Source organism: Schistocerca americana, chromosome 6 (genome assembly GCF_021461395.2).
Source record: "Schistocerca americana isolate TAMUIC-IGC-003095 chromosome 6, iqSchAmer2.1, whole genome shotgun sequence".
NCBI lineage: Eukaryota > Metazoa > Arthropoda > Insecta > Orthoptera > Acrididae > Schistocerca > Schistocerca americana.
This window is the reverse complement of record NC_060124.1, coordinates 425678085-425705367: the sequence shown is the minus strand read 5'-3', so window position 1 is coordinate 425705367 and position 27283 is coordinate 425678085. Positions and strand designations below refer to the sequence as shown.

Below are 27283 nucleotides of genomic sequence, written 5' to 3'. Positions count from 1 at the left end.
CGAAATACAAACTGCTTACGTGGAATTTGTTGCTATCTTTCCTGAATGTATGAATAATTCTACGTGATTCTATATCTACACCTATAATCAGCGAGCAACCTTGCGTTGTGGCGGAGGGTACCATTGTCACTTCCCATTCTTCTCCCTCTCCATTTCCTTGTTCCAGTAGCGGGTAGTTACCAAGAAGCACAATTCTGGTAAGCCTCCTCGTGAGCGGAAATCTGATTCCATCTCCATTGTTCTTCACTAGGCATACGTAGGTGGAAACAATTTATGTAATTCTTAGAGGAAAGTACACATTCAGAACTCCATCGCGGTGTGATTCACCATGTTGCAAAACGCATCTTGCAGCGTCTGCCGTTGGAGCTTCTCGATCATTTCTGTGACTCTTTCGTGCTTACTAAACGAACCCGTAACGAAATGCGCTGCTGTTCATTGGATCATCCCTACTACCTCTGTTTTATCTGGTTTGGATCCCATTCTGACGAGCAGTACTAAAGTATTAGTCGAAGGAGTGTCTTGTAAGCCATTTCCTTTGCTGATGAATTAAATTTCCTGAGAATTCTTCCAACGAATATTTCACTTAACTTACCAGCGGTTAATTTTATGTGACAGTTCCACTTCAGATTTCTGAGTATGCATACCTCCAGCTATTTTCTGAAAGTGAGAGCGTCCAGTGATCCTTAATTGAAGGCCAACTTCCATTTTGCGTGTAGTGGTCAGCGCTCACAGTGCGTAGGACAACACAGGAAGGGAATCAGAGCCCCATAACGATGCACTGTGATCAACGTAGTATCCTTCCCCCAGGGGGGCTTGGTACATTTCAGTGGGTTCATCCTTCGTTACCACGGGGCCCCAGCCTTAGCAGCATTTTTACCTTCCATGCTGCATGTTTGTCTTCTATTCTTCTTCCCCTCCCTTAAGAATGTTCTGCATTGTTTGTCGCTGACGTAAGAATAGTCTCACCATCGCATTTCGTTCTCTTTTCCTTTGTTTCCCATATCCTCTCACTCCTCCACTTCGGCGACTAAGGTTCCTCTTTTTCTTCCTCAGTGTGCACTCCTTAAGGCCGCCCCACAGGTGACTGTAAGACGTAATTCCCAGCCCCAGCCCCAGGTCGTCAGGTAAGGTCCACACGTACCCACTGGTACAAGCCAGGCCCAGCGAGGGTGTGATTGCCTGAGGTGCAACCTTCCGAAATTGCCAATTGGTCCCTCTGTCAGGTGTTTGGGAAGTGTGACATGAGGTGTGAACAATCACATAATGTGGGTGCACGCCTTTGTGAAGGGGGTCCCCAATTCGAAGGAAGCACCATTGAAGACGCTGGTGATCATGGGGATTCACACAGTGAAGGTGGTCAGTCAGTCGCCACAGTAAATCCGTTTTATTCAGGAAGATGTTGATGCAATTGCTGACCCTATGGTATCTTTCTCTCTTTCACGGAATAGCTTTTCCCTTTAGCAGACTGCTTCTGATGCTAGAGCACAACTGATTGCTGCCTTCCTTCTCCATGGCTAGACTGTTAGTGAGAGGCCCATATATGTATGAATTCTTCCTGTGGTCTCATTTACACTAAGCTCATTCATGGTCTAATAGAGGACATAATCCAATCTTACCTCTGCGATCAGGGTGTCATTGCCATCCATTGTGTAATGAAAAAGATAGATTGCTTCTTAGTGCCCACCTGCGCTCTCACCTTTGATAGTGGTGCTTCCATCCAACATCAAAGCCGGCTATGAAATAATCCCCCCTGCAGGTACAGGGGTAAGAATTGGCAAGAGGTATTCCTGCCTGTCGTAAGGGTCGACTAAAGCAAGTCTCACACGTTTTGGCCTTTATGTGATGGTACGCTATAGGATTTGACATCCAAACTTCAAAATTTTTCCGAACAGCGAGCCAATTAGGAAAGGGTGCCTTACATGGTGCCTGATGTCCATGATTTGCTGAGACTTCTTGCATCCTTCATTGATGTGGATCTGCACTTCCAATCATCCTCCAGCTGTTGGGCGAGGACATCTTCCTGGGTGCGTTTTCCACCATACACTATTCAGGGTCGCTTTCTGCGCCGATGTCCATTGTTGTAGCTCCGCCATATACCCCTGACAACACAGGGATTGCTCTCCTGATGACTGCGCCGTTAACTCCCCAAGTATGCCAAGGCGTAAATACCTCTCACCTTGGGGTGTGACCCCCCTGCGGGTCCGGAGATTACAATAGGCCCGAGGTATTCCTGCCTGTCGTAAGATGCGACTAAAAGGAGTCCCACCCCCTCAAGGGGGTCGTTAGCGCCTGCGTCCGGAGACGGACGGTTCCACGACCTCTATTTGCGGTCATTTTGCTTTTTCACTTCTCGTTTCTTCCTTCCTTTGGTTGGTTCCTTTCTTTGCTCTTTTCCACCTCACTGTCTTCCTTACTCTTTCCCTTGTCTTCTCCTTGTCTTCTCCTTGCCTTCTCATTGCCTTCTTCTCCTTGCCTTCTCTGGTCTCCGCCTCGGCGTTTGAGACAGTCTGTCCTCTCTCTCCCTCTCTCTCCTCCTTTTCCTCTCCTCCTTTTCCTCTTCTTCCTTCCTCCCTGTGCGTGCCTGAAGGCCGACTCACGCGTTCGCACGCGTAGCCGGTGACGGGGTAACGCGTAATTCCCCACCCTGGGTAGACATGTAAGGCACGCGCGTACCCCCAGGTAAAGGCCAGGCCCGGGGAGGGGTGATTGATTGAGCTGATACCTTCTGACCATGCCGATTGGTCCCTCCGTCTGTTTCTCGGGAGGTGTGACCTGAGGTGTAAACATTCACCTAAGGCAGGAGTGCCCTCAGAGAGGGTCCCCACAAGGAAGGAGCGCGCCATCGGAGACGCTGGCAATAATGGGGGATTCCTCCGCAATGGATTTACTCCATCTGTCTCGACTTCTGCCCAAAAACAGAAACGTGACCAGCCACCAGTGACAAAAGTACTACCGCCTGCCCCACAGTTCCTCATCGTTTCTCGATCTGAGGACGGAAAGGATTTTTCCTCTGTCAACCCTTTCGTTATCCAGAAGGGTGTAGACGCCATAGCCGGATCTGCAAATCTTGTACCAGGTCGCGTAACGGTACCTTATTACTAGAAACTGAGAGCGCCTTTCAGGCACAAAAACTGCTTCGGGCCACACTCCTGTACACGTTCCCTGTGTGGGTGGAGGCTCACCAAACTTTGAATTCGTCTCGTGGTGTGGTCTATACTAGCTCCCTCGACGGATTGACTGACCAGGAGATTCAATCATTCCTCGCTGAGCAGGGCGTGACGGCTGTCCATAGGGTCATGAAAAAGGTCAACAATGACCTTGTACCGACCCGGACACTTTTCTTGACTTTTGATAGTGTTAAGCTGCCATCGCGCATCAAGGCGGGCTACGAGGTTATTTCTGTTCGCCCCTATGTCCCGACACCTACGCGCTGTTACCAGTGTCAGCGTTTCAATCACACTCGACAGTCTTGTTCAAATGCGGCTAAATGTGTCACTTGTGGCAGGGATGCCCATGAGGGTGACTGTCCACCTCCGTCTCCTCGTTGTGTGAACTGTCAGGGTGACCATGCCGCGTCCTCCCGTGACTGTCCTGTCTATAAGGAAGAACGCTGTATCCAAGAAATTCGGGTCAAAGAGAAAGTGTCCACCTCGGCTGCTCGCAAGCTATTGGCTAGTAGGAAGCCCACGCTGCTCCCAGCGGGGAAATACAGTACTGTCATCGCCTCTCCTCGGACTACCAGGGAGGTGGCAACCCAGACATGCGATCTGACCTTCAGCACCACGGTCGTCCGTTCGGCCAGTGCTAAGATCGCCCGGTCGACGTCTCCTCTTCCTCCCGTCACCCCTCAGACACAAGCACCTTCATCAGCTTCTGCCAAGACGAAGACCCAGAAGTCAGATGCACGGGCCTTCAAGAAGGAACCGTCCCGTGCAGACTTCCTACGTACCTCGACCTCCCAGCCTTCGACCGGTACTTCCACCAAACGACCTTCCAAGAAGGCTCCTAGGAAGCACAGTTCTCCTTCTCCGCCACGGCGCATTTCTTCTCCTGCGCCACCCAGTGGTTGCCGCCCCAGGCCGTCATCCGTTTCGCCTGGCCGCACCGCTGGTAGCCGAACATCTGGCCGTTCACTGGCGGAGGAAGCTCCCCCTCCCGGCCATCTTCCCAAGATGGCCGATGAACCTATAGACCCAATGGACGATGACTGTCCGCCTACTGATAGCGGTGGCAGTGCTCGCTCGAAGCCAGGCCCTCAGCGGCCTTCGAGGTGACCCCTTCTTTCATCTTCCTTTTCTTCTTACGATGGCACTTATTCACTGGAATATTCGCAGCATTCGCTCCAACCGAGAGGACTTGAAGTTGCTGCTCCGATTGCACCGTCCGCTCGTCGTAGCCCTCCAGGAAACGAAGCTACGCCCATGCGATGAAATTGCCTTGGCACGCTACACCTCTGTGCGTTTTGACCTACCCCCTGTGGTAGGTATCCCGGCTCATGGAGGGGTTATGTTGCTGGCCCGGGATGATCTTTACTACGATCCCATCACGTTGCACACCGGCCTGCAGGCAGTTGCCATCCGCACTACTCTCCCCAGTTTTACATTTTCCATTTGTACCGTTTACACTCCATCGTCATCTGCCGTTACCAGGGCAGACATGATGCAACTTATTGCTCAGCTACCTGCACCATTTTTGTTAACTGGAGACTTCAATGCCCAGCATCCCCTTTGGGGCTCTCCAGCATCCTGCCCGAGGGGCTCCCTGTTAGCAGACCTTTTCAACCAGCTCAATCTTGTCTGCCTCAATACTGGCGCCCCTACTTTTCTTTCGGACACATCTCACACCTATTCCCATTTAGACCTCTATATGTACTCAACAACTTGAGTTTGAGTGGTATGCACTTTCTGATACATATTCGAGCGACCACTTCCCGTGTGTTATCCATCTCCTGCAGCATACCCCCTCTCCGTGCTCATCTAGTTGGACCATCTCCAAGGCAGACTGGGGGCTTTTCTCTTCCAGGGCGACCTTTCAGGATCAAACCTTCACCAGCTGCGATCGTCAGGTTCATATTCAGATGCTGAAGAACCTTTCTCCTGCGGGTAAAGGTTTTCTTCTTCGTACTTACAATCGCATCTGGATTGAGGGACATGTTCCCGCATGCTGGCGCGAGTCTATTGTTGTCCCGATTCCTAAGCCGGGGAAGGACAAGCACTTGGCTTCCAGTTATCGACCCATCTCGCTTACCAGCTGTGTCTGTAAAGTGATGGAGCGAATGGTTAACTCTCGATTGGTTTGGCTGCTCGAGTCTCGACGCCTACTTACCAATGTACAACGTGGATTTTGTAGGCGCCGCTCTGCTGTTGACCATCTGGTTACCTTGTCGACCTTCATTATGAATAACTTCTTGCGGAAGCGCCCGACCGCGGCTGTGTTCTTCGATTTGGAGAAGGCTTACGACACTTGTTGGAGGGCGGGCATTCTCCGCACCATGCATACATGGGGCCTTCGCGGTCGCCTCCCTCTTTTTATTCGTTCTTTTTTAATGGATCGACAGTTCAGGGTACGTGTGGGTTCTGTCCTGTCAGACACCTTTCGCCAGGAGAATGGGGTGCCACAGGGCTCAGTTTTGAGCGTCGCTCTCTTCGCCATCGCGATCAATCCAATAATGGATTGCCTCCCAGCTGATGTATCAGGCTCCCTTTTCGTGGACGATTTTACCATCTATTGCAGCGCGCAGTGTACACGTGTCCTGGAGCGCTGTCTTCAGCGTTCTCTTGACCGTCTTTACTCCTGGAGTGTCGCCAATGGCTTCCGTTTTTCTGCCGAGAAGACGGTCTGTATTAACTTCTGGCGCTACAAAGTGTTTCTCCTACCGTCCTTACGACTCGGTCCCGTTGCTCTCCCAATCGTGGAGACAACAAAATTTTTAGGTCTTACATTTGACAGGAAACTTAGCTGGTCTCCACATGTCATATTTGGCTGCCCGTTGTACCCGTTCTTTAAATGTCCTCCGCGTTCTCAGTGGTATGTCGTTGGGAGCGGATCGAACCGTCCTGCTTCGTCTATATCGGTCGATCGTCCGCTCCAAGCTGGATTATGGGAGCTTCGTATACTCCTCTGCACGGCCATCCATCTTACGCCGCCTCAACTCCATACAACATCGAGGTTTACGACTTGCGATTGGAGCGTTTTATACTAGTCCCGTCGAGAGTCTTCATGCTGACGCTGGCGAATTGCCACTCACCTACCGGCGCGATATACTGCTTTGTCTGTATGCGTGTCGGCTATTGTCAATGCCCGACCACCCGTCTCATCGTTCCTTTTTTGACGACTCGACCGTCAATACGGGTTGTATGTCTCTGCCCTGCTACCCCCTGGAGTTCGCTTTCGTCGCCTCCTTCAACACCTTAATTTTTCACTCCCTGCAACCTTTCGAGTGGGCGAGAGCCACACGCCACCTTGGCTTCAGGCTCAGGTCCACGTTCACCTTGACCTCAGCTCGCTCCCAGAAGAGGTTACCCCCGGTTCGGTCTACCACTCCCGTTTTGTTGAACTTCGTTCAAAGTTCATCAATATGACCTTCATTTATACAGATGGCTCAAAGACCAATGACGGGGTCGGGTGTTCTTTTATTGTCGGGGCACCAAGTTTCAAATACCGGCTCCATGGCCATTGTTCGGTCTTCACAGCTGAGCTCTTTGCCCTCTACCAGGCTGTTCTTTACATCTGCCGCCACCGACATTCTGCTTATGTCATCTGCTCCGATTCCCTGAGCGCCATCCAGAGCCTCAGTGATCCGTATCTGGTTCACCCTTTCGTGCACCGGATCCAACGCTCTCTTCAGCAGCTGGTGGACGTCTTTATGTGGGTCCCTGGCGATGTCGGTATACCTGGGAACGAAGCTGCAGATGCCGCGGCCAAGGCTGCGGTCCTCCAGCTTCGGACAGCTTCTTGTTGTGTCCCTTCATCAGACTGTAGCAGGGTCATTTGTCGGCGCATTTTATCGCTGTGGCATGCCGATTGGGCTGCACCTACAGACAACAAGCTTCGGGCCTTGAAACCTCTCCCCGCGGCTTGGACGTCCTCCTCCCGCCCTTCTCGGCGGGCGGAGGTCGTTTTGGCCCGGTTACGCATTGGACACTGCCGGTTCAGCCATCGCCATCTGCTGACGGCTGCGCCGGCGCCGTTCTGCCCATGTGGGCAATTGCTGATGGTCCGCCACATTTTAGTGTCCTGTCCGGATTTTAACACACTGCGTCTAGATCTTAACCTGCCATGTACTTTAGATGCCATTTTAGCGGATGACCCACGAGCAGCTGCTCGTGTTCTTCGTTTTATCAATTTGACAAACCTCTCTAAGGACATTTGATGATGCTGTTTTTTAATCCTATGCCTGTCAGTCTGTCTTTTATTGTGTTTTCCCTTTTAGTTGTTGTTTTAAACTTGTGCCTTGCGGTGCATTCTTAACGTAGTCAGGGCGCTAATGACCATTGAAGTTGTGCTCCCTAAAACCACAAAAAAAACCTTGGGGTGTCAGGACTCCCGGCAATGGTCATCCTGCCAGGTGGCCTTTTCTGTGGCTGGGTGGCACCCGCAGAGAGGGCCCCTGATTGGAGTGGGTGGCATCAGGTTGGATGATGAATGATGCATAGAACTCATCAATTGCTGGTGATCAAACGACAGCAGACTCTAAGCGTTCTAAGTCTCAGAGCAACGCAAGGTAGTATGACCATAAATGATTATCTTCCCTGGCCATACCATGGGAGGAACTCTAGGGTCAGAGTCAGTCATGATAAAAATTGCATCCTCTACCCAGTCATCGGCACTACTCGCTTCTGACAAGCTGGGTGATGTTTCCATTCCCACAACTCCCCGTAAGAGTTTAAATATGGTCCAGAGTATTATATTCCACAGTGACCTTCTTTTGCGGCCCGATGACGAGTTGTGCACCAACCTAGAACGACGAGGCGTTCATTCTGCCTGGTATGTACATCGGATTGTGAGGGATATTGAGGTTGCCACCGGTGCTTTCATCTTGGCCTTCGACGGTGACACATTCCCCAAGAAGAACAAAGTGATGGTCAACTGCAGTGATGTAAACCCGTATATCCCTCCCCCTATGCGGTGCTTTAAGTGCTGGAAGTAAAATACGTCGTCCCGCTGTACTCAGAGCATCACATGTCAAGATTGTGAACGTCTATCTCATCCCGATACTCCATGTGCCCCACCTCTCTTCTGTGTCAAATGCGAAGAGCATCATTCCCCTTGCTCGCCAGACAGCAGGATTTTAGAGCCTGAAAGGAAAATAACGGAACACAAGACTCTGGACTGATTCACCTACACTGAGGCTAAGAGGAAATTTGAGCGTCTACATACCGTGGCTATGACCTCCTCCTAACGCCGCTGCTACGAGTTCAGTTGTAGCCCCCATCCTCTCCACGAATTCTGATTGGCTCTCCGATACCTCTTGATGGTGTGGGGCACTTCCCTCCCTGTGCTCCCACACCACATACCACAGGAACACTGCCCCCCAACCATCGGGGACACCCACTTGTCAGACGGAGAAATGTAAGTCGTCTTTGGCGACTCTCGCTAGGATGTGGCCAATGGTCACATTAGCTTTCCCTATGTTCATGGAGGGCATATAGAACAGCACCCCTTGTGTAATGGCTGCAGTGTTTTCACTGCAGAGCTGGCGGCTATATTTCGTGGTCTTGAGCACATCTGCTCATGCCCTGGGGAGTCGTTTCTTCTTTATACGGATCCCTTTAGCAGACTCCAAACTGCCGACCAGTGCTAACCTCGTCATCCTTTGGTAGTGACCATCCAGGAGGCCATCTATGCCCTGGAACAGTCCAGTCGTTCAGTGGCGTTTGTCTGGATCCCATGGCACATCGGAATTCCAGGCAACGAACTTGCCATCAGGCTGGCCAAACAGGCTACACGGAAACCGCTTCTGGAGATAGGCAGCATTCTGACTTATGCCTCAGGGTTTTTCGGCTTTGGAGACAGAATGGCATAACAGTAAACACAACAAACTGCGTGTCATTAAGGAGACTATTAATGTGCACAAGTCTCCCATGCGGGCCTCTCGGAGGGAATCAGTTGTCCTCTACTGGCTCCACATTGGCCATGTTTGGGTGACCCACGGTTACTTCCTGTGCCGTGAAGAGCCGCCTCGGTGTCCGTGCAGAGCCTGGTTGACAGTGGCCCATCTTCTGGTGCACTGTCCCACTCTGACTGCCCAGTGACGGAATCTTGGGTTACTGGACTCGTTGCCACTAATTTTATCTGATTACGCCTCACTGGCTGATTTAGTTTTAAGTTTTATTCATGAGGGTGGGCTTTATCATTCTATATAAGTTATAGTGCATGTCCTTTGTCCCTCTGTTTCTTCCACCCTAGTACTTCTAGGCTGGAGGTCTTAATGTGCTGCAGAGTGGCTGGCTTTTTTTATTCTAATGGTATGCCGGCCATGGTCGTGTGCTTTGTTTTCCTCTCCTCATCCTGTGCCCTGCGTTTCTGTGGTTTTCTTGTCCCTTTTGTCCATTTACAGGTTCTTTGCCCTTAATCATTCTTGTGATTTTATTTTCATTCCCTTTTGTGTTGTCAGTCTCGTTTGTTTTATTCGCACACTTGTGGCATTGTTTTATTCCGAACAAGGGACTGATGACCTCGTAGTCTGGTCCCTTCCCCCCTCTTTAAATCCAACCAACCAAATTACTTACCTACCTACCTATGAAATAATCACAACCAAGCTGGAGGTTCCAAGCCTGATGCGATGCTGCCAGTGTCATCATTTCTACCACACTAGAATGGCTTGCCGACAGTCAAATGTACAACCTGTGGTAGCGTTGCACGCAAGGGCATTTGCCCACCTTTTTCTCCCTGCTGTATGAACTGCATTGGTGGCTATGCAGCCGCCTCTTGGGACTGTCCTGTGTATCTTGATGAGTGAGCTGTCCATGAGATATGGGTTAGTTACCCTGCGGCTAGCAAGTCATTAGCTAGTCACAAACCTTGCGTTCTCCCATCCAGCATCTGTAGTTCTGTACTTCTTACCCCTTGCACCACGAAGGACGTGGCGACACACATCCGACCTCCAATTCAGCCCTGGGGTTGTGAAATCGCCCAGGGTCAAGGTAGCATCACCATGGCCCTGTCCAGCTGTGCCACAAGCGATAAAATAGTCGCCTCACGGTGCGAAGCCACCATCTACGTAACTGGTAGTCCAGAAAGGACAAAGAGTTCTCCTGTGACGACTTCCTCCATCCATCCAGCCAAATGACACACGAGTCTTCCTCTAACCGGGAAGGCTCGAACAAATTCACCAGAGGCAAACGGTCTTCTTCTTTGCCGACTTGAAAATCATCTTCAACAGTGTTGCCTCGTGCTACCTTAGCCTGGCTAGTCTGCGTGTCGCCAGTGGACACCACCAACCGTTTCTTAGCCTTGGACTCCACAGAATGGCCACACAGGCAAGCTGATGCTTCTGTGGACTTCATGGAGCAGGATCATCCTGCTTCTCTGCCATGAAGTAGCGACTCTTCACAGGCTATCACTCAGCCAAACTCCGAGGTGACACCCCTACATATCTTCCTCGTTATGACATTCCTCCAGTGGAACGTTCATAGCCTTCAGTCCCACAAAGATTGTTTGATCCTGTATTGCAATCATGAATCCTTCAGTCTCATTGTATATATTGTCTTTTCTTAGCCATGTGTCGGATGCGTCTTGATTGATGGGTGGTTGTGTTAGATGATACGGATGCTTGCCATGTAGTGTTTTCTTTTTACAATTTACTTTCTTCGTATCTGTTCATGTTATGTGATCTAAAGGGTTGTAGAAGTGGTTACGAAATTGCAATGGTGTAGCCGATGTATTTATGAGTGATTGCTTTGTGTATTTTGCTAGTTTCTGCTCGTTCTAGAAAGAATATTCTTAAATTGTCTACCTGTCCATAATGTAGGTTTTTTATGTCGATAAATCCCCTTCCTCCTTCCTTTCCGCGAAATGTGAATCTTTCTGTTGCTGAATGTATGTGATGTATTCTATATTTGTGGCATTGTGATCGTGTAAGTGTGTTGAGTGCTTCTAGGTCTGTGTTACTCCATTTCACTACTCCAAATGAGTAGGTCAATATTGATATAGCATAAGTATTTATAGCTTTTGTCTTGATTCTTTCTGTCAATTGTTTTCAGTATTTTTGTTAGTTTTTGTCTATATTTTTCTTTTAGTTCTGCTTTAATATTTGTATTGACTATTCCTATTTTTTGTCTGTATCCTAGATATATATAGGCATCTCTTCTTTCCATCCTTTCTATGCAGTTGCTGTGGTTATCCAATACGTAATCGTCTTTTTTACTGTGTTTTCCCTTGACTATGCTATTCTTCTTACATTTGTCTGTTTTAAAAGCCATATTTAATTCATTGCTGAATACTTCTATTATCTTTAGTCATTGGTTGAATTGTTGATTTGTTCCTGCCAGTAGTTTCAGATCATCCATGTATAGCAAATGTGTGATTTTGTGTTGGTATGTTCCAGTAATACTGTACCCATAATTTGTATTATTTAGCATGTTGGATAGTGGGTTCAGAGCAAGGTAGAACCAGAAAGGACTTAATGGGTCTCCTTGGTATATTCCACGCTTAATCTGTATTGGCTGTGATGCGATATTATTTGAATTTGTATCGATATCAAGTGTGGTTTTCCAATTTTTCATTACTATGTTTAGGAACTGTATCAATTTAGGATCTACTTTGTATATTTCCAATATTTGTAGTAACCATGAGTGGGGTACACTATCAAAAGTTTTTGGTAATCAAAGTATGTGTAGTGTAGCAACCTTTTAGTTTTAGCTTGATATGTCACCTCTGCATCTATTATCAGTTGCTCTTTACATCCTCGTGCGCCTTTGCAACAGCCTTTTTGTTCTTCATTTATAATTTTGTTCTGTGTTGTATGTCTCATTAATTTCTGTGTAATGATTGAAGTTAATATTTTGTATATTGTTGGTAGGCATTTTATGGGGCGATATTTAGCTGGGTTTGCTGTGTCTGCTTGATCTTTAGGTTTCAGATAAATTACTCCATGTGTAAGTGTATCAGGGAATGTGTGTGTCTGCAATGTAACTGTTAAATAATTTAGTTACATGTGAATGTGTTAAGGTAAACTTCTTTAGCCAGATATTTGCTATTTCATCTTTCCCAGGGGCTTTCCAATTGTGAGTAGAATTAATTGCTCGGGTGACTTCACGTTGCAAAATCATCACTTCAGGAATTTGTGGTATCATCCTGTATGTGTCTGTTCCTGCTTGTATCCTCCGTGCATGCCTGTTATGTTGTAACGGGTTTGACCATATGTTGCTCCAGAAGTGTTCCATGTCTGTTATGTTTGGTGGATTGTTTAATGTGTGTCTTATCTATGGTCTGATAAAATTTCTTTTGGATTATGTTGAATGTTTGGTTTTGATTCCGTCTATTTTCGCTTCCGTCTATTTTCGCTTCCGTCTATTTTCGCTTCCGTCTATTTTCGCTTCCTTCTGCTTTCGCTTCCTTCTGCTTTCGCTTCCTTCTGCTTTCGCTTCCTTCTGCTTTCGCTTCCTTCTGCTTTCGCTTCCTTCTGCTTTCGCTTCCTTCTGCTTTCGCTTCCTTCTGCTTTCGCTTCCTTCTGCTTTCGCTTCCTTCTGCTTTCGCTTCCTTCTGCTTTCGCTTCCTTCTGCTTTCGCTTCCTTCTGCTTTCGCTTCCTTCTGCTTTCGCTTCCTTCTGCTTTCGCTTCCTTCTGCTTTCGCTTCCTTCTGCTTTCGCTTCCTTCTGCTTTCGCTTCCTTCTGCTTTCGCTTCCTTCTGCTTTCGCTTCCTTCTGCTTTCGCTTCCTTCTGCTTTCGCTTCCTTCTGCTTTCGCTTCCTTCTGCTTTCGCTTCCTTCTGCTTTCGCTTCCTTCTGCTTTCGCTTCCTTCTGCTTTCGCTTCCTTCTGCTTTCGCTTCCTTCTGCTTTCGCTTCCTTCTGCTTTCGCTTCCTTCTGCTTTCGCTTCCTTCTGCTTTCGCTTCCTTCTGCTTTCGCTTCCTTCTGCTTTCGCTTCCTTCTGCTTTCGCTTCCTTCTGCTTTCGCTTCCTTCTGCTTTCGCTTCCTTCTGCTTTCGCTTCCTTCTGCTTTCGCTTCCTTCTGCTTTCGCTTCCTTCTGCTTTCGCTTCCTTCTGCTTTCGCTTCCTTCTGCTTTCGCTTCCTTCTGCTTTCGCTTCCTTCTGCTTTCGCTTCCTTCTGCTTTCGCTTCCTTCTGCTTTCGCTTCCTTCTGCTTTCGCTTCCTTCTGCTTTCGCTTCCTTCTGCTTTCGCTTCCTTCTGCTTTCGCTTCCTTCTGCTTTCGCTTCCTTCTGCTTTCGCTTCCTTCTGCTTTCGCTTCCTTCTGCTTTCGCTTCCTTCTGCTTTCGCTTCCTTCTGCTTTCGCTTCCTTCTGCTTTCGCTTCCTTCTGCTTTCGCTTCCTTCTGCTTTCGCTTCCTTCTGCTTTCGCTTCCTTCTGCTTTCGCTTCCTTCTGCTTTCGCTTCCTTCTGCTTTCGCTTCCTTCTGCTTTCGCTTCCTTCTGCTTTCGCTTCCTTCTGCTTTCGCTTCCTTCTGCTTTCGCTTCCTTCTGCTTTCGCTTCCTTCTGCTTTCGCTTCCTTCTGCTTTCGCTTCCTTCTGCTTTCGCTTCCTTCTGCTTTCGCTTCCTTCTGCTTTCGCTTCCTTCTGCTTTCGCTTCCTTCTGCTTTCGCTTCCTTCTGCTTTCGCTTCCTTCTGCTTTCGCTTCCTTCTGCTTTCGCTTCCTTCTGCTTTCGCTTCCTTCTGCTTTCGCTTCCTTCTGCTTTCGCTTCCTTCTGCTTTCGCTTCCTTCTGCTTTCGCTTCCTTCTGCTTTCGCTTCCTTCTGCTTTCGCTTCCTTCTGCTTTCGCTTCCTTCTGCTTTCGCTTCCTTCTGCTTTCGCTTCCTTCTGCTTTCGCTTCCTTCTGCTTTCGCTTCCTTCTGCTTTCGCTTCCTTCTGCTTTCGCTTCCTTCTGCTTTCGCTTCCTTCTGCTTTCGCTTCCTTCTGCTTTCGCTTCCTTCTGCTTTCGCTTCCTTCTGCTTTCGCTTCCTTCTGCTTTCGCTTCCTTCTGCTTTCGCTTCCTTCTGCTTTCGCTTCCTTCTGCTTTCGCTTCCTTCTGCTTTCGCTTCCTTCTGCTTTCGCTTCCTTCTGCTTTCGCTTCCTTCTGCTTTCGCTTCCTTCTGCTTTCGCTTCCTTCTGCTTTCGCTTCCTTCTGCTTTCGCTTCCTTCTGCTTTCGCTTCCTTCTGCTTTCGCTTCCTTCTGCTTTCGCTTCCTTCTGCTTTCGCTTCCTTCTGCTTTCGCTTCCTTCTGCTTTCGCTTCCTTCTGCTTTCGCTTCCTTCTGCTTTCGCTTCCTTCTGCTTTCGCTTCCTTCTGCTTTCGCTTCCTTCTGCTTTCGCTTCCTTCTGCTTTCGCTTCCTTCTGCTTTCGCTTCCTTCTGCTTTCGCTTCCTTCTGCTTTCGCTTCCTTCTGCTTTCGCTTCCTTCTGCTTTCGCTTCCTTCTGCTTTCGCTTCCTTCTGCTTTCGCTTCCTTCTGCTTTCGCTTCCTTCTGCTTTCGCTTCCTTCTGCTTTCGCTTCCTTCTGCTTTCGCTTCCTTCTGCTTTCGCTTCCTTCTGCTTTCGCTTCCTTCTGCTTTCGCTTCCTTCTGCTTTCGCTTCCTTCTGCTTTCGCTTCCTTCTGCTTTCGCTTCCTTCTGCTTTCGCTTCCTTCTGCTTTCGCTTCCTTCTGCTTTCGCTTCCTTCTGCTTTCGCTTCCTTCTGCTTTCGCTTCCTTCTGCTTTCGCTTCCTTCTGCTTTCGCTTCCTTCTGCTTTCGCTTCCTTCTGCTTTCGCTTCCTTCTGCTTTCGCTTCCTTCTGCTTTCGCTTCCTTCTGCTTTCGCTTCCTTCTGCTTTCGCTTCCTTCTGCTTTCGCTTCCTTCTGCTTTCGCTTCCTTCTGCTTTCGCTTCCTTCTGCTTTCGCTTCCTTCTGCTTTCGCTTCCTTCTGCTTTCGCTTCCTTCTGCTTTCGCTTCCTTCTGCTTTCGCTTCCTTCTGCTTTCGCTTCCTTCTGCTTTCGCTTCCTTCTGCTTTCGCTTCCTTCTGCTTTCGCTTCCTTCTGCTTTCGCTTCCTTCTGCTTTCGCTTCCTTCTGCTTTCGCTTCCTTCTGCTTTCGCTTCCTTCTGCTTTCGCTTCCTTCTGCTTTCGCTTCCTTCTGCTTTCGCTTCCTTCTGCTTTCGCTTCCTTCTGCTTTCGCTTCCTTCTGCTTTCGCTTCCTTCTGCTTTCGCTTCCTTCTGCTTTCGCTTCCTTCTGCTTTCGCTTCCTTCTGCTTTCGCTTCCTTCTGCTTTCGCTTCCTTCTGCTTTCGCTTCCTTCTGCTTTCGCTTCCTTCTGCTTTCGCTTCCTTCTGCTTTCGCTTCCTTCTGCTTTCGCTTCCTTCTGCTTTCGCTTCCTTCTGCTTTCGCTTCCTTCTGCTTTCGCTTCCTTCTGCTTTCGCTTCCTTCTGCTTTCGCTTCCTTCTGCTTTCGCTTCCTTCTGCTTTCGCTTCCTTCTGCTTTCGCTTCCTTCTGCTTTCGCTTCCTTCTGCTTTCGCTTCCTTCTGCTTTCGCTTCCTTCTGCTTTCGCTTCCTTCTGCTTTCGCTTCCTTCTGCTTTCGCTTCCTTCTGCTTTCGCTTCCTTCTGCTTTCGCTTCCTTCTGCTTTCGCTTCCTTCTGCTTTCGCTTCCTTCTGCTTTCGCTTCCTTCTGCTTTCGCTTCCTTCTGCTTTCGCTTCCTTCTGCTTTCGCTTCCTTCTGCTTTCGCTTCCTTCTGCTTTCGCTTCCTTCTGCTTTCGCTTCCTTCTGCTTTCGCTTCCTTCTGCTTTCGCTTCCTTCTGCTTTCGCTTCCTTCTGCTTTCGCTTCCTTCTGCTTTCGCTTCCTTCTGCCTTCGCTTCCTTCTGCCTTCGCTTCCTTCTGCCTTCGCTTCCTTCTGCCTTCGCTTCCTTCTGCCTTCGCTTCCTTCTGCCTTCGCTTCCTTCTGCCTTCGCTTCCTTCTGCCTTCGCTTCCTTCTGCCTTCGCTTCCTTCTGCCTTCGCTTCCTTCTGCCTTCGCTTCCTTCTGCCTTCGCTTCCTTCTGCCTTCGCTTCCTTCTGCCTTCGCTTCCTTCTGCCTTCGCTTCCTTCTGCCTTCGCTTCCTTCTGCCTTCGCTTCCTTCTGCCTTCGCTTCCTTCTGCCTTCGCTTCCTTCTGCCTTCGCTTCCTTCTGCCTTCGCTTCCTTCTGCCTTCGCTTCCTTCTGCCTTCGCTTCCTTCTGCCTTCGCTTCCTTCTGCCTTCGCTTCCTTCTGCCTTCGCTTCCTTCTGCCTTCGCTTCCTTCTGCCTTCGCTTCCTTCTGCCTTCGCTTCCTTCTGCCTTCGCTTCCTTCTGCCTTCGCTTCCTTCTGCCTTCGCTTCCTTCTGCCTTCGCTTCCTTCTGCCTTCGCTTCCTTCTGCCTTCGCTTCCTTCTGCCTTCGCTTCCTTCTGCCTTCGCTTCCTTCTGCCTTCGCTTCCTTCTGCCTTCGCTTCCTTCTGCCTTCGCTTCCTTCTGCCTTCGCTTCCTTCTGCCTTCGCTTCCTTCTGCCTTCGCTTCCTTCTGCCTTCGCTTCGCTCTGCCTTCGCTTCGCTCTGCCTTCGCTTCGCTCTGCCTTCGCTTCGCTCTGCCTTCGCTTCGCTCTGCCTTCGCTTCGCTCTGCCTTCGCTTCGCTCTGCCTTCGCTTCGCTCTGCCTTCGCTTCGCTCTGCCTTCGCTTCGCTCTGCCTTCGCTTCGCCCTGCCTTCGCTTCGCCCTGCCTTCGCTTCGCCCTGCCTTCGCTTCGCCCTGCCTTCGCTTCGCCCTGCCTTCGCTTCGCCCTGCCTTCGCTTCGCCCTGCCTTCGCTTCGCCCTGCCTTCGCTTCGCCCTGCCTTCGCTTCGCCCTGCCTTCGCTTCGCCCTGCCTTCGCTTCGCCCTGCCTTCGCTTCGCCCTGCCTTCGCTTCGCCCTGCCTTCGCTTCGCCCTGCCTTCGCTTCGCCCTGCCTTCGCTTCGCCCTGCCTTCGCTTCGCCCTGCCTTCGCTTCGCCCTGCCTTCGCTTCGCTCTGCATTTAGTGTAGTGAGTGCTCCTATATAAACCAGTAGTTGTATCTCTTCCATTGTTGTTTTCATTTATTTGTTGTGTATGATTGTGTTGATAGTTTTTATTGTTGTTTCGACTTGTGGGTTATTTGGGGGTCTATGTAAGAATGGTCTAATGTCTGTATTTGTGTCTTTGTATTCTATATATGTCAGCTGAAAATTTTCTTCTATATCTAACTTGTGTGTCACTTCATGTTCCATTTGTGCTTGTTCTGGTGGCTGTCTTAAGATTTCGTTTTCCTCTGATTGTTTAATTGATGCGTGTTGTTCTTTTTTGTCTGCTCTGGGATGTTTGAGTCCATTACTGTATTTTCTTCTTCTGATTCCACATTATTTTGTTCCAGTATTTGTTGTACTTGTTGTTTGATGTTTTCTAATTCTGACTGGGGTATCCTGTTAATTTTGATTATTACACAGATCTGATTCGCTAGTCGTTGTTCTGTTAAAAATTTTAATTCTGGGCATCTGGTATTAAATGTTGTGTATACTTGTGATCTGTATCCAGTTGTGTTGGTTCCTACGTTTGTTGCTTGGTAATAACAGAACATGAGGTGTCGATTAACTTCATCTGACCATCTCATCCTCTGTCTTTGTTTTCCTTCTAGGGTGGTTGCAGGAAGCATATCCTGCAAAACACCTCTATTTGGATTTCAATCATTTTCCAGTTGGCTAGCAGTGTCGTTACCACTGTGTGCTGGCATAGGGTTCAAGCGTCGTCCCCGACCATGACGGCGCTTGTCCGAGGCATCTTTAGCTCTGTCCTGAACCAACTAATCACACTAAAAGGGGGGTTATCCCTGTTAGTGTTCCCCCAGGGGATCCACAACTCTTTTGTGGATACGTGTGTAGCGAGCACGGGACCCCGAGCTAATGTGGCCTTCCTTCCTTTCCAGGCTGCATACCTTCCCTTTCCGTATCCTTCCCCATTCCCCATCTTCGCCCCCCCCTCACCTCTGGCTCTTTCCTTCCCTTTCTCCCCCTCTGGGCAGTATGGTTTGTGCCTACGTCCGGAGACGGACGCTTGTAAATGTACCGCACTCTTCGCCTTCCTTGCTTGTATGTCTTCATCTTTCTTCGTCCTTCTCTTTTCCTTACCTCTTCTCTTTACCTCTTCTCTTTACCCTTTTCTCCGCTGCGGCGTTTGAGACCTCTCTTCTTTCCTTTCCCTGTGCGTGTCTGAAGGCCGACCCACGCACTTCCATGCGTAGCCGGTGACGGGGTAACGCGTAATTCCCCGCCCCGGGTAGACAGGTAGGACACGTACATACCCCCTGGTAACGGCCAGGCCCAGGGAGGGGTGATTACCCGAGCTGATATCTTCCGAAAGTGCCGATTGGTCCCTCCGTCCGTTTGTCGGGAGGTGTGACCTGAGGTGTGAACAATCACCTAAGGCGGGTGTGCCCTCGGTGAGGGCCCCCACAAGGGAGGAGCGCGCCATCGGAGACGCCGGTAATCATGGGGGATTCTTCCGCAATGGTTTCCTCACCTCCCACTATGTCTGCTCACAAACGTAAGTTCACTGAGTCTCAGCCACAGACGGTTCTTCCATCGTTGCCACAGTTCCTTGTTGTTTCTCGGTCTGACGAAGGTCACGACTTTTCCACGGTCAACCCTTTCATTATTCAGAAAGGTGTCGACGCAATTGCGTGTCCTGTAAAGTCTTGTTCCAGATTACGGAATGGCACCCTGTTGTTGGAAACACACAGTGCCCTCCAGGCTCAAAAATTGCTGCGTACTTCTCTGCTCCACACCTTCCCTGTCCGGGTGGAACCACACCGTACCTTAAATTCCTCGCGTGGAGTCGTTTATACACGCTCCCTCGATGGATTGTCTGACGAAGAAATTCAGCACTACCTGTCTGACCAGGGCGTCACAGCCGTTCATCGGGTTATGAAAAGGGTTGACTCGAACATCATTCCAACCCGCACTGTCTTCTTGACATTTGACAAAGTTCAACTCCCATCAAAAATCAAAGCAGGCTATGAGATAATTTCCGTTCGCCCTTATGTCCCAAACCCTACGCGTTGCTATCGATGTCAGCGGTTCAATCACACCAGCCAGTCCTGTTCCAATCCGGCCAAATGTGTTACGTGTGGCAAGGATGCCCATGAGGGTGCTTGTCCACCTCCATCCCCTCACTGCATCAACTGTATGGGTGACCACGCTGCTTCCTCTCGAGATTGCCCCGTTTTTAAGGATGAAAAGCTCATCCAGGAAATAAGAGTGAAGGAAAAGGTGTCGACCTTTGCTGCTCGAAAGTTACTCGCCAGTCGACAGCCCACCGTGCCTCAGAAAGGAAAATACAGCACTGTCCTTGCTTCTCCTCGGCCAACAAAGGAGGCGGCCACGCAGACTTGCGACCTCACCTTTAGTACCACGGTCGTCAGATCGGCCAGCGCAAAGATCGCCCGTTCAACCTCACCACTTTCGCCTGCCCACTCTATGGCTCACCCTTCGTCGGGGTCTGCTAAATCTCGAGCCCAAAAGTCAGACGCCAAGTCTTCGAAAAAAGAGCATTCTCGTGAAGAGTTTTTATGTACCGCAACTTCACAACCATCGGTTCCTCCTTCATCTAAACATCATACTTCCAAGAAGGCTACGAAGAAACACAGTTCCTCTCCTTCTCCGCCAAGGCGTGTCCCATCTACAGCGCCACCTGGCGGAAATCGCCCTCGGCCGTCTTCTGTGTCGCCGGGGCGCACTGCTGGTGGCCGGTCAACTGGCCGATCGTTGGTGGCTGGAGCTGCTCCTGACCAACCTATAGATCAGGATCTTCTGCCTTCGACTGAATGCCATTCCATGATGTCGGTCGCAAGCTCTGAGCAGTCGTTGAGTTGACAGCACCCTTGGTCACGTTCCTCCATTTTCTGTTCACCCTATGTCCATTATCCACTGGAATATCCGCGGCATTCGAGCCAATCGGGATGTATTGTCCATCCTCTTACGATCCTACTCGCCGGTCATCTTCTGTCTTCAGGAAACAAAGCTGCATCACCATGACCGCTTTGTTCTCCCTCATTTTCAGTCCGTCCGATACGACCTCCCCTCTGTTGAAGGCACTCCAGCCCATGGAGGACTCACGATTCTGCTCCACGATACTCTCCATTATCACCAAATCCCCTTAAACAGTTCCTTCCAAGCTGTCGCCGTCCGTCTTTCCCTTTCTGGATACACGTTCTCTCTTTGTATTGTATACATTCCATCGTCCACACCAATGGCACGAGCTGATCTCCTTCATCTTCTTGGTCAGCTTCCACCCCCCTATTTGCTGGTTGGGGACTTCAATGCCCACCACCCGCTTTGGGGATCTCCACATCCTTGTCCACGTGGCTCACTATTGCTAGACGTCTTCCACCAAGCGGATCTAGTCTGCCTCAACACTGGGGTCCCCACATTTTTGTCTGCCTCCACGACAAATTTATCTCATTTGGACCTTGCTGTCGGTACTGTTCCGCTAGCTCGGCGCTTCGAATGGTTCGCCCTTGATGATACACACTCGAGTGACCACTTTCCATGTGTTCTTAGACTGCAGCCGCAACTGCCATATATGCGCTCGCGACGCTGGAAGTTTGCCCAAGCGGATTGGACACTTTTTTTCGTCTCTAGCGACATTCGATGACCGTCGCTTTCCCAGCGTCGACGATGAGGTCACACATATTACCGACGTTATTCTCACAGCTGCGGAACGTTCAATACCACGCACCTCCGAATTGCCCCGGCGCCCCCCAGTTCCTTGGTGGAACGAGGCATGCCGTGACGCAATACGTGAGCGGCGACGTGCTCTTCGCATTTTCCGTCACCATCCAACTTTGGCAAACTTTATCCGATATAAGCAGCTCCGTGCGCGATGCCGTCGCGTCATCCGCGATAGCAAGAAGGCAAGCTGGAAATTCTTTATTAGCTCATTTAACACCTTCACTCCCTCCTCGGAAGTTTGGAGTCGGCTTCGACGGTTCTCAGGCGCGCCTAGTTTCTCCCCGGTCTCTGGGCTCCCTGTCGCGCATGATACCTTAGTGGACCCCGTCGCAATTTCTAACTCATTGGGTCAGCACTTTGCTGAGATTTCGAGCTCTTCAAATTACCCGCCAGCGTTTCTCCTGAAGAAACGTGCAGCGGAGGTGCGACATCTTGCTTTCTCCTCTCAAAATCACTAAAGCTACAATACTGTTTACTCCAAGCGGGAACTCCAACATGCCCTCTCTTCCTCTCGCTCCTCCGCCCTAGGACCGGATGCTATCCATGTCCAAATGTTGCTGCATTTATCAACCCATAGCCTGCGTTACCTCCTTCGCCTTTACAATCGAATTTGGACCGACAGTACCTTTCCCAGGCGATGGCGGGAAGCTATTGTCGTTCCCGTTCCGAAACCTGGAAAGGACAAACATCTCCCCTCTAGCTATCGCCCCATTTCTCTCACGAGTAGTGTCTGTAAGGTTTTGGAACGTATGGTGAATTACCGTTTAGCTTGGTGGCTGGAGTCCCGCAGTCTTTTAACACCAGCCCAATGCGGATTCCGAAAGCATCGTTCTGCCATTGACCATCTTGTTGCTCTCTCCACTTATATCATGAACAATTTTCTCCGGAAACGCCAAACAGTAGCAATATTTTTTGATCTGGAGAGAGCATACGATACCTGTTGGAGGACAAGCATCCTCCGCACACTGTTCTCTTGGGGCTTTCGAGGCCGGCTGCCCCTTTTTCTTCGCGAATTTATGGCAGAGCGCACATTTAGGGTGCGGGTGAACACTACTCTCTCCCGTACTTTCTCCCAAGAAAACGGGGTACCCCAGGGCTCTGTGCTGAGTGTTGTACTGTTTGCCATCGCCATTAATCCAATTATGGATTGTCTCCTTCCTGATGTCTCGGGCTCCCTCTTTGTGGACGATTTTGCGATCTACTACAGCTCTCAACGGACCAGCCTGCTTGAACGACGTCTTCAAGGATGTCTCGATCGCCTCCACTCGAGGAGCATCGAAACCGTCTTCCGTTTCTCACCCAGTAAGACCGTTTGTGTTAATTTTTGGCAACGTAAGGAGTTTCTTCCGCCCTCCTTACATCTGGGTCCTGTCAACCTTCCGTTTTCCGACGTCGCTAAATTCTTGGGTCTTATGTTTGACAGAAAACTGTGCTGTTCCTCCCACGTTTCCTATCTTTCGGCTCGCTGTCTGCGTTCCCTTAACACCCTCCGTGTCCTGAATAGTACCTCCTGGGGAGCGGACCGAGTGGTCCTTCTCCGCCTCTATCGCGCCTTAGTGCGCTCGAAATTGGATTATGGAAGCATAGTCTACTCCTCTGCTCGGCCGTCTATTCTTCGGCGTCTCGACTCTATCCACCACCGTGGATTACGTTTAGTGTCTGGAGCTTTTTACACCAGCCCTGTGGAAAGCCTTTATGCTGAGACTGCTGAACCTCCGCTGTCCAATCGGCGGGCAGTCCTTCTGAGTCGTTATGCTAGCCATCTGTCTTCCATGCCTGCTAATCCAGCCCATGACCTTTTTCTCGACACCTCCTTTGATGTCGGGTATGCAGGCCGCTCCTCCTCCCTACTACCCCCGGGAGTCCGCTTCCGTCAACTGCTCCATTCTCCCTCCTTCCGCTTTCCTAAAACCTTCTTGACAACTTGGGGTACAGCACCGCCTTGGCTCCGTCCCCGGATCGACTTGCTCAGAGACCTATGTCAATTTCCCAAAGATGGTACCCCTACACTTGTCTACCGTCGGGCATTTGCTGCTCTATGTGCACAAATGACGGAAGCCACATTTATTTGCACCGACGGCTCGAAAACATCGTTAGGTGTAGGGAGTGCCTATATTGTTGGCGACACCCCAAATCACTTTCGGCTTCCCGACCAGTGTTCGGTTTATACTGCGGAGCTTTACGCTGTTCTCCAGGCTGTCCACTACATCCGCCGCCATCAGCGGATACAGTACGTAATCTGCTCAGATTCTCTCAGCTCTCTCCTAAGTCTCCAAGCTCTTTACCCTGTGCATCCTCTGGTCCACCGGATTCAGGACTGTCTGCGCTTGCTCCACCTGGGGGGCGTCTCAGTGGCGTTCCTCTGGCTCCCGGGACACGCTGGTATCTGTGGGAATGAGGCGGCCGATATAGCGGCCAAGGCTGCAGTCTCTCTTCCTCGGCCAGCTATTCAGTCTCTTCCGTTTACCGATCTACGGAGCGGTTTATGTCGCCAAGTTGCTCATTTATGGCGTGCGCATTGGTCAACACTTCCCCATAATAAATTGCGGGAAGTGAAAGCCCTTCCTTGCGCTTGGACCTCTTCCTCCCGAACGCGTCGTCAGGAGGAGGTAATTTTAGCTAGACTCCGGATAGGGCACTGTCTTTTTAGCCATCGACATCTTTTAAGCGGTGATCCTCCCCCACTCTGTCCCCACTGCTCTCAGCTGTGGACGGTCAGACACCTTTTAATTGAATGCCCCTATTTTAATCCGTTACGCTCCCGTCTACAGCTATCGCCTGATTATCGTTGGTTTTAGCAGATGACACGCGCTCAGCTGACCGCGTTCTACAGTTTATTAGTGACAGTGAAATGACGTCAGTCATTTGATTTTTTTTTTTTTTTTTGGGACAACAAACCCCTTTCTATAGTGGATTTTTAAGCATTCCTTCTGCCTTTAGTTTCTCAAATTTTATGACTTTGTTCCCCTTGCTGCTGATTTTAAATTTCGTTTTTATCCTGTTTCCTACGTCACGGGCTGGGCGCTAATGACCATAGACGTTTTGCGCCCTAAAACCACAAACAAACAAACAAAAATCCCTGTTAGTGGTTTGTTCTTTTCGTCGCCTTTTACGACTGGCACAACATACCGTATTGTTATTATTTCTGTCCGTTAACAAGGAAGATCTTTCCTACCCTTGTTTGTCACCGATTCACATGGCTAGTCAATTTAGAAGAATGGAATGCTGGTTATTTCGCCACACAAAATAGTACATTTACTCTTGTGGAAGTCGTGAAATTCTTAATCATATATGTGGATAATATTGCAAGTAGACATGGCAAAGTTCTGGGTGTAAAGTTTATTTTAGTGTTACGTGATGTTTGGGGCAAGGTTAATTTCCCTTCACGTTTTATTCCATTGAACGTTTTTCGTTGCAGTCTTTCAAAGCGCGTTAATTATTTGGATTTTGGGGAAATTGTAATCACGGTCGAAATATATATAGCTCAGTATTTCACATACTGAAATAATACAACCAGCCTTGCTATTACTGCACTGAAATTATATAGCACTAGCATTAACAGCCGTCTTATACTGCGGAAACCTTAAAAAATTAGGAAATCTGGATTAAATTCAGTTGAATGCCGTAGTATACAAAGACTGAAAGGCGACATTGGAATGTATCAGCTGAGAACTCTATAAAAACAAAATCCACTGTGGCATCTCCTCTGATAGCCGAAGAACGCAAACATTAAACCACACAGCTGTCAACTATGTAGTTAAGATTTGGCAATATTGTTGCAGATATTGAATGACCCAGTGATTGTGCATTAGCTTCTGCATGTGGTCCTGAATTGTTACGGTAAACAGTTAGTCAGCTCTTCCTTCATCAAAAACAGCAGGCTGAAGCTGTCACCTTATGTTTCACCACTTGTGAGTCAGAATCTTACAACGAACCTTTCACTGAATGGGAATTTCTTTCTGCTCTATCTTCTTCTCACGATACGGCCCCTGGCCCAGATTCCATTCATAACCAGCTGCTTCAACATCTCAGTGCTCCACAACGGCACCATCTTCTTCGGGTGTTTAACCGTATCTGGCTCCAGGGTGACTTCCCTTCTCAGTGGAGGGATAGCATTGTGGTTCCTGTCCTTAAGCCTGGTCAGAACCCACTATCTGTTGACAGCTATCGGCCAATTAGTTTGACCAATGTTGGTTGTAAGTTACTTTGAACGGCTGGTAGCCCGTCGGCTCACTTGGGTCCTCGAATCTCGGGATCTATTGTCCCCTTACCAGTGTGGCTTTCGAGAGGGACGATCTCCAATCGATCATTTACTTCGTTTGGAATCCGCAGTTCGGCAGGCTTTTTCCCAGCGCCGCCATTTGGTTGCAGTGTTTTTTGACCTTCGCAAGGCCTATGACACGGCCTGGCGCCATCACATCTTACTAACCCTTCATCAGTGGGGTCTTCGGGGCCCACTCCCGATTTTTATCCGCCAGTTCCTGATCCATCGGTCATTCAGAGTTCGAGTTGGTACTGCTTTTAGTTCTCCACGGACCCAGGAGACGGGCATCCCACAGGGTTCTGTCTTGAGTGTCCTTCTTTTCCTCATTGCTATCGATGGACTTGCGGCCTCTGTCGGTCCCTTGGTCGCCCCTGCCCTGTATGTGGATGATTTCTGCATTTGGGTTAGTTCCTCCTCGATGCCATCTGCAGAACGGCAGCTCCAGGTGGCTATACGGCGTGCCTCGGCATGGACCCTCTCACACGGGTTTCAATTCTCTCCTTTAAAATCGCGGGTGGTCCACTTCTGTCGCCGTACTACGGTCCACCCTGATCCAGAGCTCTATCTCGCTGCACAAAGATTGCCTGTGGTTCCACAGTTTCGTTTCCTAGGTCTTCTTTTCGACAACAAGCTCACTTGGCTGCCCCATATCAGACTCCTGAAGGTAGGATGTTTCCGTAAACTAAATGTCCTTCGCTTCCTTGCCCACTCCTCTTGGGGTGCGGACCGTTCCCTCCTCCTCCGTCTTTATCGTGCTCTAGTTCTGTCACGTTTGGACTATGGTTGTCAAGTTTATGGTTCAGCTGCTCCTTCCACGCTGCACGTGCTGGATCCGGTCCACCATCGTGGTATCCGTTTGGCCACCGGTGCCTTCCCTACTAGCCCTGTTGATAGTCTCCTGGTTGAAGCTGGGATCCCCCCCCTTTCTGTTCGGCGGTCCCAGCTTCTGGTGTCTTATGCCCTTACTATCCGTTCTTCTCCCGCTCATCCTTCCTATTCTATCCTATTCCCAGACCATGGACGTCGCCCGCCTGACTCCCGCCCTCGGGCGGGTTTACCGGTTGGACTGCGCCTTGCGTCTCTTAACCGTGATTTTCGGCTTCCTTCTTTGTCCTGTCTTCCTCGCTCCCTCCCCTCCACCCCTCCTTGGTTAGTTCCTCGGCCTCGAATTCGGATGGATCTCCGCCGCGGTCCGAAAGATTCCATCCCCCCGGTGGTGTTCCGTTCCTTTTTCCGCCAAATTTTATGGGAGTTTCGGGATGCTGTTGTTTTTTACACTGATGGCTCTAAATCTGCTGATCATGTTGGGTATGCCTTCACGTCCTTTGTTGGAACGGAAAATCATCTACTGCCACCCTCATGTGGGGTGTTTACTGCGGAATTGATGGCAATTTCCCAGGCCCTTACCTTTATTAAACAATCCCAACACAACCGCGTTTTGTTATGTACGGACTCGATGAGTGGCCTTCTTGCTATTGACGGGTGTTTTTCGCGCCATCCCTTGGTCTCTGCCATCCATGACCATCTCGCTGATCTTCACCGTGCTGCTTGTTCCATTGACTTCATATGGGTCCCGGGCCATGTGGGTATCCCGGGTAATGAGCTCGCTGATCGTTTGGCTGGGGGAGCAGTTACTTACCCCCCGTTTTCTGTAACCCCTCCTGCAGCGGATTTACGGCTTCACAGCAAATCCCACTTTGCACAGTCATGGGCCAATTCTTGGGAGGCTACTCCACTGTCCAATAAACTTCGTGCCATTAAGGTGAATCCAAGCCCATGGCGTTCTTCCTTTCGCCTCTCCCGCAAGGACTCGACCACACTGTGTCGTCTCCGCATTGGCCATACCAGGCTGACCCATGGTTTCCTTTTGCGTGATGAGCCACCCCCGCTATGTGGTTGTGGAGCCTTCCACTCAGTGGCCCAAATTTTGGTTGAATGCCCCCTTCTTTTGGCTCTGCGTGCTAGGTACAGACTCCCCCACACTTTACCTTTGATGTTGGCCGACGATTCCCGGATGGTCTCTCTGGTTCTAGGTTTCCTCCGGGAGAGTGGTTTTTATTCTCAGTTTTAAAGTTTATAATCTCCCTCTGGTGTTGGGGCAGGGCGGTGAGTGTTTGGGTGTCTCCCACTGTAGGCAGTGTTCAGAGATTCCCGATTCACCTCCC

At 49.7% G+C, this 27283-nt stretch overlaps 1 protein-coding gene across 1 annotated transcript in view; it reads right to left on the bottom strand.

Moving 5' to 3' along the window:
• Window positions 1-10504: 10504 nt before the first annotated feature.
• Window positions 10505-27283, bottom strand: part of LOC124620184 (vicilin-like seed storage protein At2g18540) — a 163553-nt gene continuing 146774 nt past the window's right edge. Inside the window, exons 2-3 of the mRNA XM_047146854.1 lie at window positions 12950-13598; window positions 10505-10530 (exon numbers count right to left, since the gene is read on the bottom strand). Of these exons, the coding sequence (XP_047002810.1) occupies window positions 10505-10530; window positions 12950-13598 (675 nt within the window). The remainder of the gene's footprint in view (window positions 10531-12949; window positions 13599-27283) is intronic.